The 14521-nt window shown below is 37.4% G+C and overlaps 2 protein-coding genes and 1 pseudogene across 4 annotated transcripts in view; all 3 read right to left on the minus strand.

Moving 5' to 3' along the window:
• The window catches only part of LOC127641368 (gastrula zinc finger protein XlCGF57.1-like), an 88101-nt gene that overhangs the window by 39409 nt on the left and 34171 nt on the right, over positions 1-14521 (minus strand). The window lies entirely within an intron of this gene.
• Positions 1-14521, minus strand: part of LOC127641369 (zinc finger protein 850-like) — a 205898-nt pseudogene that overhangs the window by 12367 nt on the left and 179010 nt on the right.
• Positions 8449-14521, minus strand: part of LOC127641362 (gastrula zinc finger protein XlCGF57.1-like) — a 77874-nt gene continuing 71801 nt past the window's right edge. For both annotated transcript variants that reach the window (XM_052124331.1, XM_052124330.1), the window contains exon 2: positions 8449-11610. In XM_052124331.1, coding sequence (XP_051980291.1) covers positions 10322-11605 — 1284 coding nt within the window. In that variant the 5' untranslated portion in view covers positions 11606-11610 and the 3' untranslated portion in view covers positions 8449-10321. The remainder of the gene's footprint in view (positions 11611-14521) is intronic.

Genomic DNA, 14521 nt, shown 5'->3' on the forward strand with positions numbered 1-14521 from the left:
GTTTTGGTTTGAACTCGTACAGATCTAACTAAACCCCTTTTATCTGGGAAAGTTTCTATTACTCTTCCAAGAGTCCAAGAATTGCGTGGGGCTGTAGAATCTGCAATGAGTACAATGTCACCCCGCATAAGATTACGTCTCTCTTTGGTCCATTTTTGCCTTTCCTGTAGCAAAGGCAAGTATTCTTTTATCCATCTTTTCCAAAAAAGATCTGAAAGGTATTGTACTTGTTTCCACTTTCTTTTTACATACTGATCTGATTTCTCAAAAAGACCAGGAGGATAGGTTGGGTTTCTCTTCATTGTAAGCAGATGATTGGGGGTAAGCGCTTCAAGATCATTTGGATCTTCGGACACTTTGGTGATGGGTCGATTATTAAGAATTGCCTCAATTTCACACAGAACAGTGTGTAATCCTTCATCATCCAGCGTTTGTTGATTCAAAACGGAGGACAACACCTTTCTTACCATTCTGATGATGTGACCCATGCACCACCATGATGTGAAGCTGTGGGTGCATTAAAACTCCATTTAATTCCTTTGTGCGCTAAAACCTTTGTGATTTTATTTTGATTAAACTCTGCCAGTGCCCTTTTCAATTCCTTTTCTGAGCTAGTAAAATTTGTTCCATTGTCAGACCTCATATGACATACTTGTCCTCTTCTGCATATGAATCGTCGCAAAGCATTTATGCAAGAATTAGTGTCTAATGAGTATGCCACCTCCAAATGAACTGCCCTACTGGCCATGCATGTAAAAATTACGCCATAGCGTTTCACACAAGTACGTCCTCTTCTTACATTAATTGGGCCAAAGTAATCCACTCCTACATTTGAAAATGGAGGAAGATCTGCAGTTATTCTTTCTTCGGGCAAGTCTGACATTTTTTGCTCACCTAGCTTACCTTTGTTTCGCTTGCAGAAGGTACAGCTTGAAATAATTTTTCTGGCTGTTGCATTGGCTTGAGTAATCCAGTATTTTTCTCTTAATATAGACAGCATATGATTTCGTCCACTATGGCCACTCTGTACATGAATATGCCTAAGAATCAATTTGGAAATATGCTGATCTTTAGATAAAATAACTGGGTGTTTCCTTTCTTCAGGCATGGCAGCTTTGCATAACCTGCCACCGATTCTCAGCAATCCATCTTCTAAAATGGATTTCAGTGATGAAATTTCTACGCTGAATCTTTCCCATTGACAGAACTGGATAATGGCCTTTTCTGCCTCTGAAAGGTCGTCTGAAGACAAGCACTTTCCTCCAAATGAAGCTTTGGTTTGTTGTAACTTCTTTTCCAATACATTGGAATCATTTAAAGTTGTCGTCAATTGTTTTCTTTGCCTACTTACTTCAAGTAGAACTTTCTTTACTTTCAGTATCCATGCAACTGCAGTCTTGAGTCTTTTCCAATCAGAAAAGTAATTGATCAGCCTATGGGTTGCATTATTGGTGTCTTCAATGTTTACAACATTTGTTGAGAGCTCTTTCTTTAGTTCTGGATCATCATCAGCAATATTTGACTCAATGTTGTCATTTAACCAATTTGAAACTGGTTCTTTTAGAAACTTTGGTCCATTTAACCATCTCTTGTTGGATGTTAGCTGTTGTGCAGTCATTCCCCTGGACGCATCATCTGCAGGGTTTTGTGAAGTATGAATATACCTCCACTGTGTCACATTTGAAGCTTCTCTGATAACAGAAATCCTATTTGCCACGAAGGTACGGAATCTCTTGTTCTCATTCCTTATATACTTCAGGACAGATGTGCTACCAGTCCAAAAACAAGAATTTTCCAGTTGAAGCTGAAGTTCTCCTCTGAGCATTTTGTCAATGCGAATTGCTAGGACTGCAGCGGTCAGCTCCAAACGAGGAATGTAACTGGTTTTAGGGGTGCCACCCTGGCTTTGCCAAGCAGAAAGGAAACGTGAACACCATTGTTACAATTCTGTAGCCTCAAGTAGGTCACAGATCCATATCCACTTCCACTGGCATCTGAAAAATGGTGAAGCTGGGCACTAACCGGCTGTCCAAAATCACATGGTTTCAAACATCTGTCAACATTAAAAGTACTTAACTGATCCAATCAGAAATCCATTTAACCCACCTTTGTTCAAGAACTTTAGGAATCTCATCATCCCAGTTATAGTTTGTTCTGCACAACTCCTGGAGGATGAGTTTGACTGGAAGTGTCAGTGGTGCAAGATATCCTAAAGGATCATACACTGAACTGATCTCTGACAATATTCCACGTCGAATTGGCATTTTCTCTTTGCAAACCGTTCTGAAATTGAAGGTGTCAGTCTGTACACACCATTGAAGTCCTAAGGCCCTTTCCACTGGTAGATGGTCTCGATCCAAGTTGAGCTCAGTTAGATTCTTGGATCTATCTTTTTCTGAATTGGATTGTAAGACCTTACGGCTGTTACTGACCCATTGTGTTAAATGGAAGCCTCCCTTTTGACATAGCGTGGTCAGGTCTTTGACCATCTGGACTGCTTCATATTCTGTAGATAAGCTTTTTAAGCAATCATCCATGTAGAAGTTATTATACACAGTGTCAATTACCTCTTTATTAAAGCAGTGTTGATTGTCTTTTGCAGTTCTCCTCAGAGCGAAACATGCACAACTTGGGGATGAAACTGCTCCAAAAATATGGACAGTCATTCGAAAGACAGCAACATCCTGCGTAACATCTCCACCTGGCCACCACAGGAAGCGAAGAAAGTCTTTGCCTTCTTCTGCTACTTTGACCTGGTAAAACATTGCTCTAATATCCGTCATGAAAGCAACAAGTTCTTGTCTGAACCTCAGAAGAACTCCAATTAAAGAGCTTGTGAGGTTTGGGCCTTGTAGTAGTTGATCGTTTAAAGATGTGCCTTGGTATTTTGCTCCACAGTCAAATACCACACGTAACTTGCCTTTACGAGGGTGGTACACACCATGATGTGGAATGTACCAAACTTTACCATCAGATCGATCCAATTGATGCTCTGGCACTTTCTCAGCATAACCTTGGATAATCATATTGTTGACAAAGTCTGTATATTCTTGCTGAAACTTAACATTCCTTTCAAATCTTCTTTTTATCCCTATAAGACGCTGTTTGGCAATGTTAAGATTGTTAGACATAATATCTTTGTTTTTGAAAGGCAGTTTCAAACTATAATGTCCATCCTTGAAGCTCACAGATTTCTCTATGATTTCCATGAACTTTACCTCCTCTCTGGACATTTCTTCTTTGTCCTCTGACATTTTTTCATTGAAATCATGCTGGTATTGCTTTTCCAATAGCAACTCCAATGTTTCAACAGAGATCCTGTTTACTCTAGCAGTATGTTGTTCATTTTGATAACTGCCTAGAGAACCATTGACGACCCACCTCAATAGGGTACGTATGGCATAGGGACCATCTCCCTGACTATTTACTACTTCCCACGGTTCAAGTAATTTGGAGGCGTTGGTACCTATCAACAACTCTACTTCAGCCTGAATGTGCGGAATTTTAATACCATCAAGATATGGCCATTTAGCTAGGTTTTCCCGATTGACCATGTTGGCTTGGTTTATGGGCATTTGTTTCTGTGTGTACACTTCTGGTAATTCATAAAATGTATTACCATCAAGACTTGAAATCTCCAAATTGTTTACCACATAGCTTGAGACTGTTGTTTTGGGACTCATGGTAAGCAAACAAATATTTGTCTTTCGTCCATTTAGGTGCAGCTTCCTCATTAAACTTTCTGAACAAAAGGTAGAGGTACTGCCTGTGTCCAGAAATGCGTAGGTTTGAACAATTTTGTTGCCCCTTGCAGACTTTACTTGGACTGGAAGGATAGGTAAGATACCACTGCTACTCCCGGCCCCAATATGACCACATGTTTGGGCAGATACAAGCGTATTGTTGATAGTTGGTTCTACATACTGTTCATCATTTGTGTTGACAGCTTTATCAACCTTGAACTCCTTAAGATGAATGTGAAGAACACTGGGATGTTTCTGATTGCACACTTTGCAAGTTAAGCACCTTTTATATTCTTTGCTCATGTGTCCAACATGCAAGCAACCAAAACAGACAGCTTTTTCCTTTATAAAGTTTACTTTTTCCCTATGTTTCTTCTTCACAAACTCTTTACATTGTTCCAAAGAATGACCTTGTGAACAAAACAAACAAGTGAAGTTACTCTTGACTTGCCTGCTTGGATGTTCAACATTTACCCTTTGGATTTCACCAACAATAGGTTTGTTAACGTTGGTAACATTGGTAGCAAAACTATCCCCTTTTAACTTTGGCTTTGACTGGAATTGTGACTTCCATTTGTACACATCCTTTGGTTTACCAGTAGGTCTCATCTCTACATGTTGAATGGACCCAAATATTGGATCAGAAATGATTTTAACTTGGTATTCAATGAAGTTGACAACATCACTAAAGTGGGCTCTTCTTTTCTGTCTTTCCATGATATCACATGCAGCTGTTCTCCATTTTTCTCTGAGCTTAAATGGAAGCTTTAGAATTACTGCTTTCATGTTTGCTGACATGTCCAGTTCTTGCATGTACTGTAGATCTGCCATAGCATTACAACACCCACGTAAAAAGAGTGCATAGTCTTGAAGAGCTATGGGATCTTCATACCTGATTATGGGCCATCCAAGCACCTTCTCCATATATGCAGCAGAAACAAAATAATCTTCTCCAAACTGCTGTTTAAGCATAGTTTTAGCTGTATCAGTAACCTCTTTCAGGTGCCATATTCATACAGCTTCGAACAATTTCTCTTGGGCGCCCTCTTGTGTATCTTTCAAGGAAATACAAGCAATCACCTTTGTTATTCGTTTTTTCCTCCACACAATGTTTAAAAGCTTTAGTGAACAAACTGAATTGCAATGGATCCCCTTCAAACACTGGAATATCACGTGGTGGTAAATGTTGAGACTTTTGCTGCTGTATTAACAACTCTGTTATTTCCTGATGTTTTTGAAGCATACTCTGTGTGAAATCAGACCTTCTTTCATCTACTGAGGTAGCTATTCTGGGTCTTGAAGATGCAGGTTGCTGTAAATGAGATGATGTGGGTTGTGAGGTAGCACCTATGCGGCTTTGCAGTACAGTTCTTGACTGTCTGTCAACTTCTGGATGAAGAGATGCAGTTGCTTGTTTTGCCTGTTTGCTGACATAGGATTCCATCCCATCTGATGCGATGCTGTTGGCTCGTTGTTCATAAGTCCTGAGTACAGATATCTTTGCGTTGGATGCAGCGATTTTCGCATCAATATCTGTTCGTTCCTTACGCTTCTTTAATATTTCCAACTGTTGCTCAATATCATGCTTAGCTTTTAAAGACTCTGCTTGAGCGACAAGAGCAGCCTTTTCTGCTTCAAGCTGAATGCGTGCATGCTGCACAGATGCATTAGATTTGCTGGAGCGTGAACTGTGGCGGCTGCTCTTATGGCTTGAAGTGCGACCGCTAGCCCGTGTTTCAACGTTCGAAATGCTATCATTGGGTTCAATTTCGCTTGCAGCATGATCACATTCCTCCTGTAGCTTCTCCAACCATTTATATACCACAGTGCTGAATTCCACAACCCCTATCATTTTTGCCTTGAACCATGTTTCATGCCGATCTTTCTCTTCATCAGGCAATAAAACAATCAAAGACTCGTGCGCTTCCTTTGCTTCTTTGCATTGCGTTTCAAACATACCTTTGACCTTGTTTTCATATTCTCTATTACCCATTAACTCTTGTATTGTCTTTTTCAGTTGGGATGCTTTGTCAAATTTTGACTTTCTTTGTTTCTGTAAAATATCGAGTTTTACCATTAACCCTTTTGCAGTAAGCTTAACCTCTCGTTTTCATACAGACAATTCAACATTTTCATCTGATTTCTGAGTCTGAGCCCCATCTTGCTCGATTTCAGAACCAGGAAACTGAATTTCATCTGCCATTTTTAAACCTTTACCAACTGCATATTTTACATCATAAACATCTGATTAAAGACTGTAAACATGGGCAAACACAAGCATTTCAAATGATAAAACAGTTCAGTTCTTCGTTTCACAAATACCCTTTTTTTTTTTACCACCAATACGCATTGGATTTGTCTTTGTTTGTTTGTGTGCACACTGTTTTATATATGGCCATTCGACTCAAGTTCAAGTGAAAGCACTTTCATACCTCAGTTCCACAAACGCTGAAGGCTTTGTTGTTCCTGTGCTCTGTATCCTCCTTTTGCACGTGCGGGTTTGTAGTCCTTCGAAATCCGCGGCGATCACTCCCAAATATTCCACAAAAAATTAATCCAACAAACTGTCATGAATGAGCATCCGACTTCAGATCAGCTGACTTTTCCTGTAGTCATCCAATTCGATCTGCTCCAGTCGGCATCGATATAAGGCTCATCCAGGATCCTTCGGTCAAACTTTTTGACATACTTATAGGGACGCAGATGGTTTCATTAGTCTGTTTCTGACGCGTGCTCTTGTCTTGAATAAAGATAAATGCATTGTCCATACCTTCAAAACAATTTTGAATAAGCCAAATCCATTTATTGTCCATTTGGCTGTGCAAACAACAAATAAAACGAAAATAAATACTAAACCAAAATATCTGATTCAAAACATATTGTTGGGCATGAGCACAGTCTTGCACAATCCAATACTCAACACTGTACGATCAAAAAGTTTGTTGACCTTCCATAAGCGCCTGTGACTCATCACCACCTTACTTAAATATACTAATACGCCCTCTAGTGTAACAACAAAAAAATACAATTCAAAATAATGGCTCCAACAGAGAGAGTGTTTGAGTTTCGTTTTTTTGGTGTAACTATAGATGATAAATTAACATGGAAACCTCACATAGCACACATTAAAAGAAAAATTTCCCAAAATATTTTTGTCTTAAACAAAGTGAAGGAGGTATTAAATAAGGAAACAATGAAAATACTTTATAGTTCACTCATCATACCATATTTGATTTATTGCATAGAAGTATGGGGGAACACATATCAGACAAATTTAAAACCTTTATCTATTTTACAGAAGAGAGCTATAAGAATTATTCATAAAGTAAATTATCGAGAACATACAAGCAAATTGTTTGCTAAATCCAGAATATTAAAGCTAGAAGATTTGGCTAAGTTTCAAACACTAATAATATTGTTTAAAGTAAGACTGAAAATCTTACCAGAGATAATACAACATTATTATCAGTTAGAAAAAGAGTACAGTAGGAGAAGATATAATTTTAAACATCAATTTGCACGTACGACTACAAAACATATGTGCCCCTCAGTTATGGGAGTAAAATTGTGGAATTCATTGCATGATAATCTTAAAAGTTGTAGTAACATTGGTCAGTTTAAGTATAAGTATAAACAGAGTATATTTAGTCAGTATTAATATGGTGAGGTTTATGTTGTTTCTGGATTTGTTTGGTTTGTTGTTGTGTTTTGTTTAGTTTTTTATTTTTATTTTATTGGGTCTAATAATATCGGTTAGCATAAGCAGAGATATAAGCAAAGTAAATTTGGTTAGTATTAATATGGTGAGATCCATGTTGTCTTGTTTTGTTTTTTCTCTATATGTATTGGATTACTTGTTGTTTTGCTGTCTGGGCATTGCCTGCTTTTTTATACTGCATGAATTGCTGTTATTTAAACCAACATTGTTTTTTGTCAGTGTAATTTTGGCTGTAAGCTGCTTAAGAAAGTTATTTTGTATTTTGGAATAGGGGACAGATATTATAAGATTTTATCTTCTGTCTGCTCCCTTTTGTACATGGGAATTTAAATTATGTAAAGAAGAAAATGAAATGTTTTGTGTTTTACCATGGAGCAATAAAAATAATAATATGAATATGAAAATATTATTGAACGCACTTGGGCTTCATTTATTAATCAACGATCAATAAGATTAATCTATTTACGATGAATAATCGGTCATTTGTTCATCATTAACACCCCTTGGTCAAACCAATGATGTACTTATTTACAGCCCACACAAGAATGCTATTGGCTCGTGCTATCGTCAGTCTTTACAGGCAAGAAAATCCACCAAAGTATTCTCACGCTTCAAACTAGAGCTCATTGACTTCAAATGGGAGAGATGTCAGTGAACTAGAAATACTGAATCGTTTATGAACAAAAATATCACTATTTGGCATCTTTCATTTGAATGTTAGAATTTACCGCTCTCTAACTTTTTCCTCTTTTGGAAAGTAATTGTGGGTTTTTTTCCTTTAACTGCAGCAGCGACGGGAACGAACAGATTACAAATGTACAAACCTGTTATTAAATTCAGATGATCTACGAAGAACGTCACAGTCCAGGATCCGGTCAAATGTTGAAGATGAAATCCAGATAAATCAGTAATCCATGAAAGAAGAACAGAACCCTGTTGACAAAAGAGAAAACATGATCCACTTTGAGAGATTTGAGGGAAAACTCCTCCTTTATTTTCTTTTTCTTCCCGCCTAATCCGAGAGGAGAGAACGCGCCTCTTAAAGCGACAGTACACTGTGTTGATCAAACATCTTAATATGCGGATACAAATAGCTGCTGTGATAAAGTTATTCCCACACTCAAAGCACACATGATCCTTCTCATCAGTGTGTATTTTCTGGTGCACTTTCAAACACTTTCCACAGAACACACAAAGGGTTTCTCCTTCCAGATGTTTCCTCAAGTCTCATATCACATTAAAATGTCTCAGTTTTATTGGCTTTTCTCCAGAGTGACAGTGTAGATGAAGCTGTATTTTATCTCAGTCTGTGACAATTTACAGGAGATCTCAACACATTACCATGATGAATTAGGTGAAAACAGTGAACTATTGACATGAAATAAAGAGTCTTTTCAGCCTGATGGGCCTTTTATTTCTGTTAGTCTTGGCACTAATGAAACACGACTTTCAGAATAATTAGAAGAGACCTGACTGTATTCTGTGGATATTAAATGAGACTAAATATTAAATTTTTTATGCAAAAATTTCAATTATTTTCAAAAAAATTGTTTATGAAACAAGTCATATCAACTCTTTAGAAACAAATATTCAGTATACAGTCAACAGGACGCTTGTATTCATTCATAGTCGTGAATTATAAATGAAAAAAGTACATGAACAGCGACACCTGCTGGTGATGAACAGACAGTGACTGAAACATCGTCAATACTTAAATTTTTTTACATTTATGCATTTGGCAGACACTTTTATCCAAACCGACTTACAGAGCCCTTATTACAGGGACAATCCCCCCGGAGCAACCTGGAGTTCAGTGTTTTACTCAAGGACACAATGGTGGTGGCTGTGGGGATCAAACCAGCAACCTTCTGATTACCATTTATGGTGCTTAGAGCACTACACCTGGTGCTTAGACAAACTACAAAACATTTAAATCATGAATATTTACCTCTTAAAACAAAGTGGCAGCCATTAGTCGTGTGAACTATTTTGTGACGGCAGCGTTTTCTTTACTAACATTTGTAATTTTATTTCTTCTCATATTGTCTTTAACCTCACACATGCAAATGCAACATCCAAAAGTACTAAAACTGTTTTTAATGTGGAGCATTTTAATTAGTGTATCTTTGAGTCTACACATTATAGACATAATAGAAATATTCTACAATGTTTTCTCAAATTAACTGCATTGAAAAACATGTGAAGAATTTAAAACTAAATTTTTTCAGAATATTTAATTTCTCATAATTTCCTGTAGAATCAGCAGCACACTCTATACAACACATTAAATTACACTTTAACAATTCATACAGTACAAATACTGGCACGAACAAAAACCTGATTTAAATCCACACGATGAACAAGTGTTCACCCTGAGAACTGTGGATGAAGCTTTTTCATATGAATCTGTAGATGACTTGATTGGTCGAAAATCTTCCCACATGGAGGGCAGTGGTACGGTTTCTCTAGTGTGGATCTTCTCATGTCTTTTCAGGTGAGATGACAGAGTAAATCTCGTCACAGTTTAAACACCTGTAAGGTTTTTCTCCATTGTGGATTCTCTGGTGACCTTTCAAACTGCCAGCTGTGAAAAACGTCTTTTCACACTTAAAACAAACATGATCCTTCACACCACTGTGTGATCTGGTGATGTTCCAAACTGTCCGCTCGTGCAAAACTCTTTCCACACTGATCACATGTGTACGGTTTCTTTCCAGTATGAATTGTCATGTGATGTGTAAGGTTTCCTTTTTGTTCAAAACTCTTTCCACACTGATAACATGTGTACGGTTTGTCTCCAGTATGAACTCTCATGTGATATGTAAGGTTTCCTTTTAGTGCAAAACTCTTTCCACACTTATCACGTGTACGGTTTCTTTTCAGCGTGAATTCTCATGTGATGTGTAAGGTTTCCTTTTTGTTCAAAACTCTTTCCACACTGATAACATGTGTACGGTTTCTCTCCAGTATGAACTCTCATGTGATGTATAAGGTTTCCATTTTTTGCAAAACTCTTTCTACACTGATCACATGAGTACGGTTTCTCTCCAGTGTGGATTCTCATGTGTTCCTTAAGGTGTCCTGCACTTAAGAAACTCTTTCCACACTGATCACATGTGTACGGTTTCTCTCCAGTATGAATTCTCAAGTGATGTGTAAGGTTTCCATTTTGTGTAAAACTCTTTCCACACCGATAACATGTGTACGGTTTCTCTCCAGTATGAACTCTCATGTGATGTGTAAGGTTTCCTTTTAGTGCAAAACTCTTTCCACACTTATCATATGTATGCTGCTTCTCTCCAGTATGAATTCTCATGTGATATGTAAGGGTTCCTTTTTGTGCAAAACTCTTTCCACACTGATCACATGTATGCTGCTTCTCTCCAGTATGAATTCTCATGTGATATGTAAGGGTTCCTTTTTGTGCAAAACTCTTTCCACACTGATAACATGTGTACGGTTTGTCTCCAGTGTGGATTCTCATGTGTTCCTTCAGGTGTCCTGCACTTAAGAAACTCTTTTCACACTGATCACATGAGTACGGTTTGTCTCCAGTGTGGATTCTCATGTGTTCCTTCAGGTGTCCTGCACTTAAGAAACTCTTTCCACACTGATCACATGTGTACGGTTTCTCTCCAGTATGAACTCTCATGTGATGTGTAAGGTTTCCTTTTAGTGCAAAACTCTTTCCACACTTATCACATGTATGCTGCTTCTCTCCAGTATGAATTCTCATGTGATATGTAAGGGTTCCTTTTTGTGCAAAACTCTTTCCACACTGATCACATGTATGCTGCTTCTCTCCAGTATGAATTCTCATGTGATATGTAAGGGTTCCTTTTTGTGCAAAAATCTTTCCACACTGATCACATGTGTACGGTTTCTCTCCAGTATGAATTCTCATGTGACACACAAGGTTTCCTTTTTGTGCAAAACTCTTTCCACACTGATGACATGAGTAAGGTTTCAGTCCAGTGTGGATTGTCATGTGTCCTTCAAGTGCTCTTTTTTCAGCAAAACTCTTTCCACACTGACTGCAGGTGAAAGAGTTTTTGGCTTCTGCTCTGTCAGTATTTTTCTGTGTGAACTTGTTTTCAGTCTGTGAAAGTATTTCCAGCTCTTGACTTTCCTCCTTCACTTCCATCAGATCTACAATGAACACATGAAATCACCAAAATTACATTCAAATGGAGACAAACATGCAATTACAGACACAAGTATCTACTTTCATGCTATTGTTGATGTGCTAAAGGTTAATCCTGTTATTTTAATATCAAATTATTTATTATTTGACAGCTCAGATAACAACCACCAAATATGAGACCTTAATGTATCTCAGAATCATTCATGAAGAATCAAGAATGAACACCAACCTATTAGTTCCTCAGTATCTTCATGTTTAATTCTGCAGACTTCTGGATCACTCATGATCTCACTCTCCTCTTTCACAAACTCCATCATTACTGATTTTAGTTGTTCGGTTTGTTTGGATGCAGATCTTTTCTTGTAGACTGATGGGAATATTCACAGCATTTATCTGTGGATTATTGTTTTAGCGCATGTACATTATATAATAAAACATATACTGTATAAAATGCTCTTTATAACCATCAGAAAAATCATCCATGCAGTTGCAGCAGAGCTTCCTGTTTAATGGCTGATTCATTTAGTTTGTGATCGTGTGTATCAGTATATTTAGTTTGTTCAAATCAAATGAGCGACTGACTGTTTCAGTGAAGGATGTATTTGTTCAGTGGGTCAAATTAGGATTGCAAATAAAAATAAAAAAATCCTTAATTGACAATTAATAACAAGTGATTAATCATTAACAAAGATAATTATAAACTGTAACTGAAGTACAGATTGAAAGTAAAAAAACAAGGAGGCATATTTCTCTTGAATCAAAGCTTATTTATACAAAGATTGATGTTCGACTGTCCCACCTGTCAGACACTAAATTATGTGCATGTAGCCCACTGATTAAATATCATACACTTAAAATGTGAGTGAGTATAAATGTACTGTTAATGCATTACAGTTAATAATAACTTATTAGAAGATATACACGCATATTCGGGTTTATTAAAGCTCTCACATTGTAGATATTAACCGGCGGATCAACACTGCTTGTTGTCATGCTGTACTTTAAAACACTATCATGCTGTATGCCGTAAACATAATGTTCATTTATAGAGAAACGTTCTGTCGTTGCATTGATCCCGCTTCGTCTTTACAAGCAAGAAAGTTCCGGAAACACTTTTGTGTTTTGGACAGAACGTCACGTGGAGTGCGCAAGCGGAAGTGTAGTGCGCCCTCTAGCGGTGGATGACTGTATAAACCGTCTTATCTCCATATGCTGGCATGATTACTGAACGCATTTGGGCTTCATTTATTAATCAACGATCAAGAAGATTAATCCATTTACGATGAATAATCGGTCATTTGTTCATCATTAACACCCCTTGGTCAAACCAATGATGTACTTATTTACAGCCCACACAAGAATGCTATTGGCTCGTGCTATCGTCAGTCTTTACAGGCAAGAAAATCCACCAAAGTATTCTCACGCTTCAAACTAGAGCTCATTGACTTCAAATGGGAGAGATGTCAGTGAAATAGAAATACTGAATAGTTTATGAACAAAAATATCACTATTTGACATCTTTCATTTGAATGTTAGAATTTACCGCTCTCTAACTTTTTCCTCTTTTGGAAAGTAATTGTGGGTTTTTTCCTTTAACTGCAGCAGCGACGGGAACGAACAGATTACAAATGTACAAACCTGTTATTAAATTCAGATGATCTACGAAGAACGTCACAGTCCAGGATCCGGTCAAATGTTGAAGATGAAATCCAGATAAATCAGTAATCCATGAAAGAAGAACAGAACCCTGTTGACAAAAGAGAAAACATGATCCACTCTGAAGAGATTTGAGGGAAAACTCCTCCTTTATTTTCTTTTTCTTCCCGCCTAATCCGAGAGGAGAGAACGCGCCTCTTAAAGCGACAGTACACTGTGTTGATCAAACATCTTAATATGCGGATACAAATAGCTGCTGTGATAAAGTTATTCCCACACTCAAAGCACACATGATCCTTCTCATCAGTGTGTATTTTCTGGTGCACTTTCAAACACTTTCCACAGAACACACAAAGGGTTTCTCCTTCCAGATGTTTCCTCAAGTCTCATATCACATTAAAATGTCTCAGTTTTATTGGCTTTTCTCCAGAGTGACAGTGTAAATGATTTATCAGTCTGTATGGGGTTCCTCGGATTTTATTGTAAAAACACTGTATTATAATTTATTTTTAAATAAATATAAAACTTTTAGGATTCATTAAAGTTTTTATTTTTTTGTAAGGGAATACGTAGAAGTATGTACAATACAGTGAGATTTATACCTCCTATAGTGATATTTTTGAACAACAAATGTATTCCTTTATATTCCTTTAAAATCCTTTCAAAAACATGTATTTCTGTTGACCAGTAGTATTCTGACATGTATCCTTGATGTATTCCTTAAGATAAGATGTTTTCAGCAATAGTCTGACACTATCCTTGATGTATTGCTTAGGAGATCTCTTGTTCCTGGCATAATGTAGTGCCTTGATGCGTTAAATATTTAACTAGTTTGTATTTTCATAGAGGAACAGACAAGGCCTCATTGTAAGGGTCTGCAGAAATGGAGGTGAAAGGTGAAAGCTGCATGTTGAAGACAAGGCTGTATTACACAGATGTTTCTAAGATTGATGTATTCTGTACCACGAACTGCATGTGTCCGGGGTGTATGGGGGTACCAGTTAATGTATGGTTTTAAAGGGATGGGCAGATGATATATGTTTTTTTAAAATAGTTAGATAGGGGATTTTCCACCAATATTCAATTAGTGAGGGAGATAAAACATTGGTGGCGAAGGAAAGAGACAAGGATAATAAATCTATTGGTCAGAGATAATGGGCAAAAAGATAACAAAAGGTATATAACTGAGAACTTAGGAGGATAGAGTCAGAACAGACAGCTGGCTGGTCTCATGTTTGTTGGTATTCAATAAACTACAAC

Source organism: Xyrauchen texanus, chromosome 50 (assembly GCF_025860055.1).
Source record: "Xyrauchen texanus isolate HMW12.3.18 chromosome 50, RBS_HiC_50CHRs, whole genome shotgun sequence".
Taxonomy (NCBI): Eukaryota; Metazoa; Chordata; class Actinopteri; order Cypriniformes; family Catostomidae; genus Xyrauchen; species Xyrauchen texanus.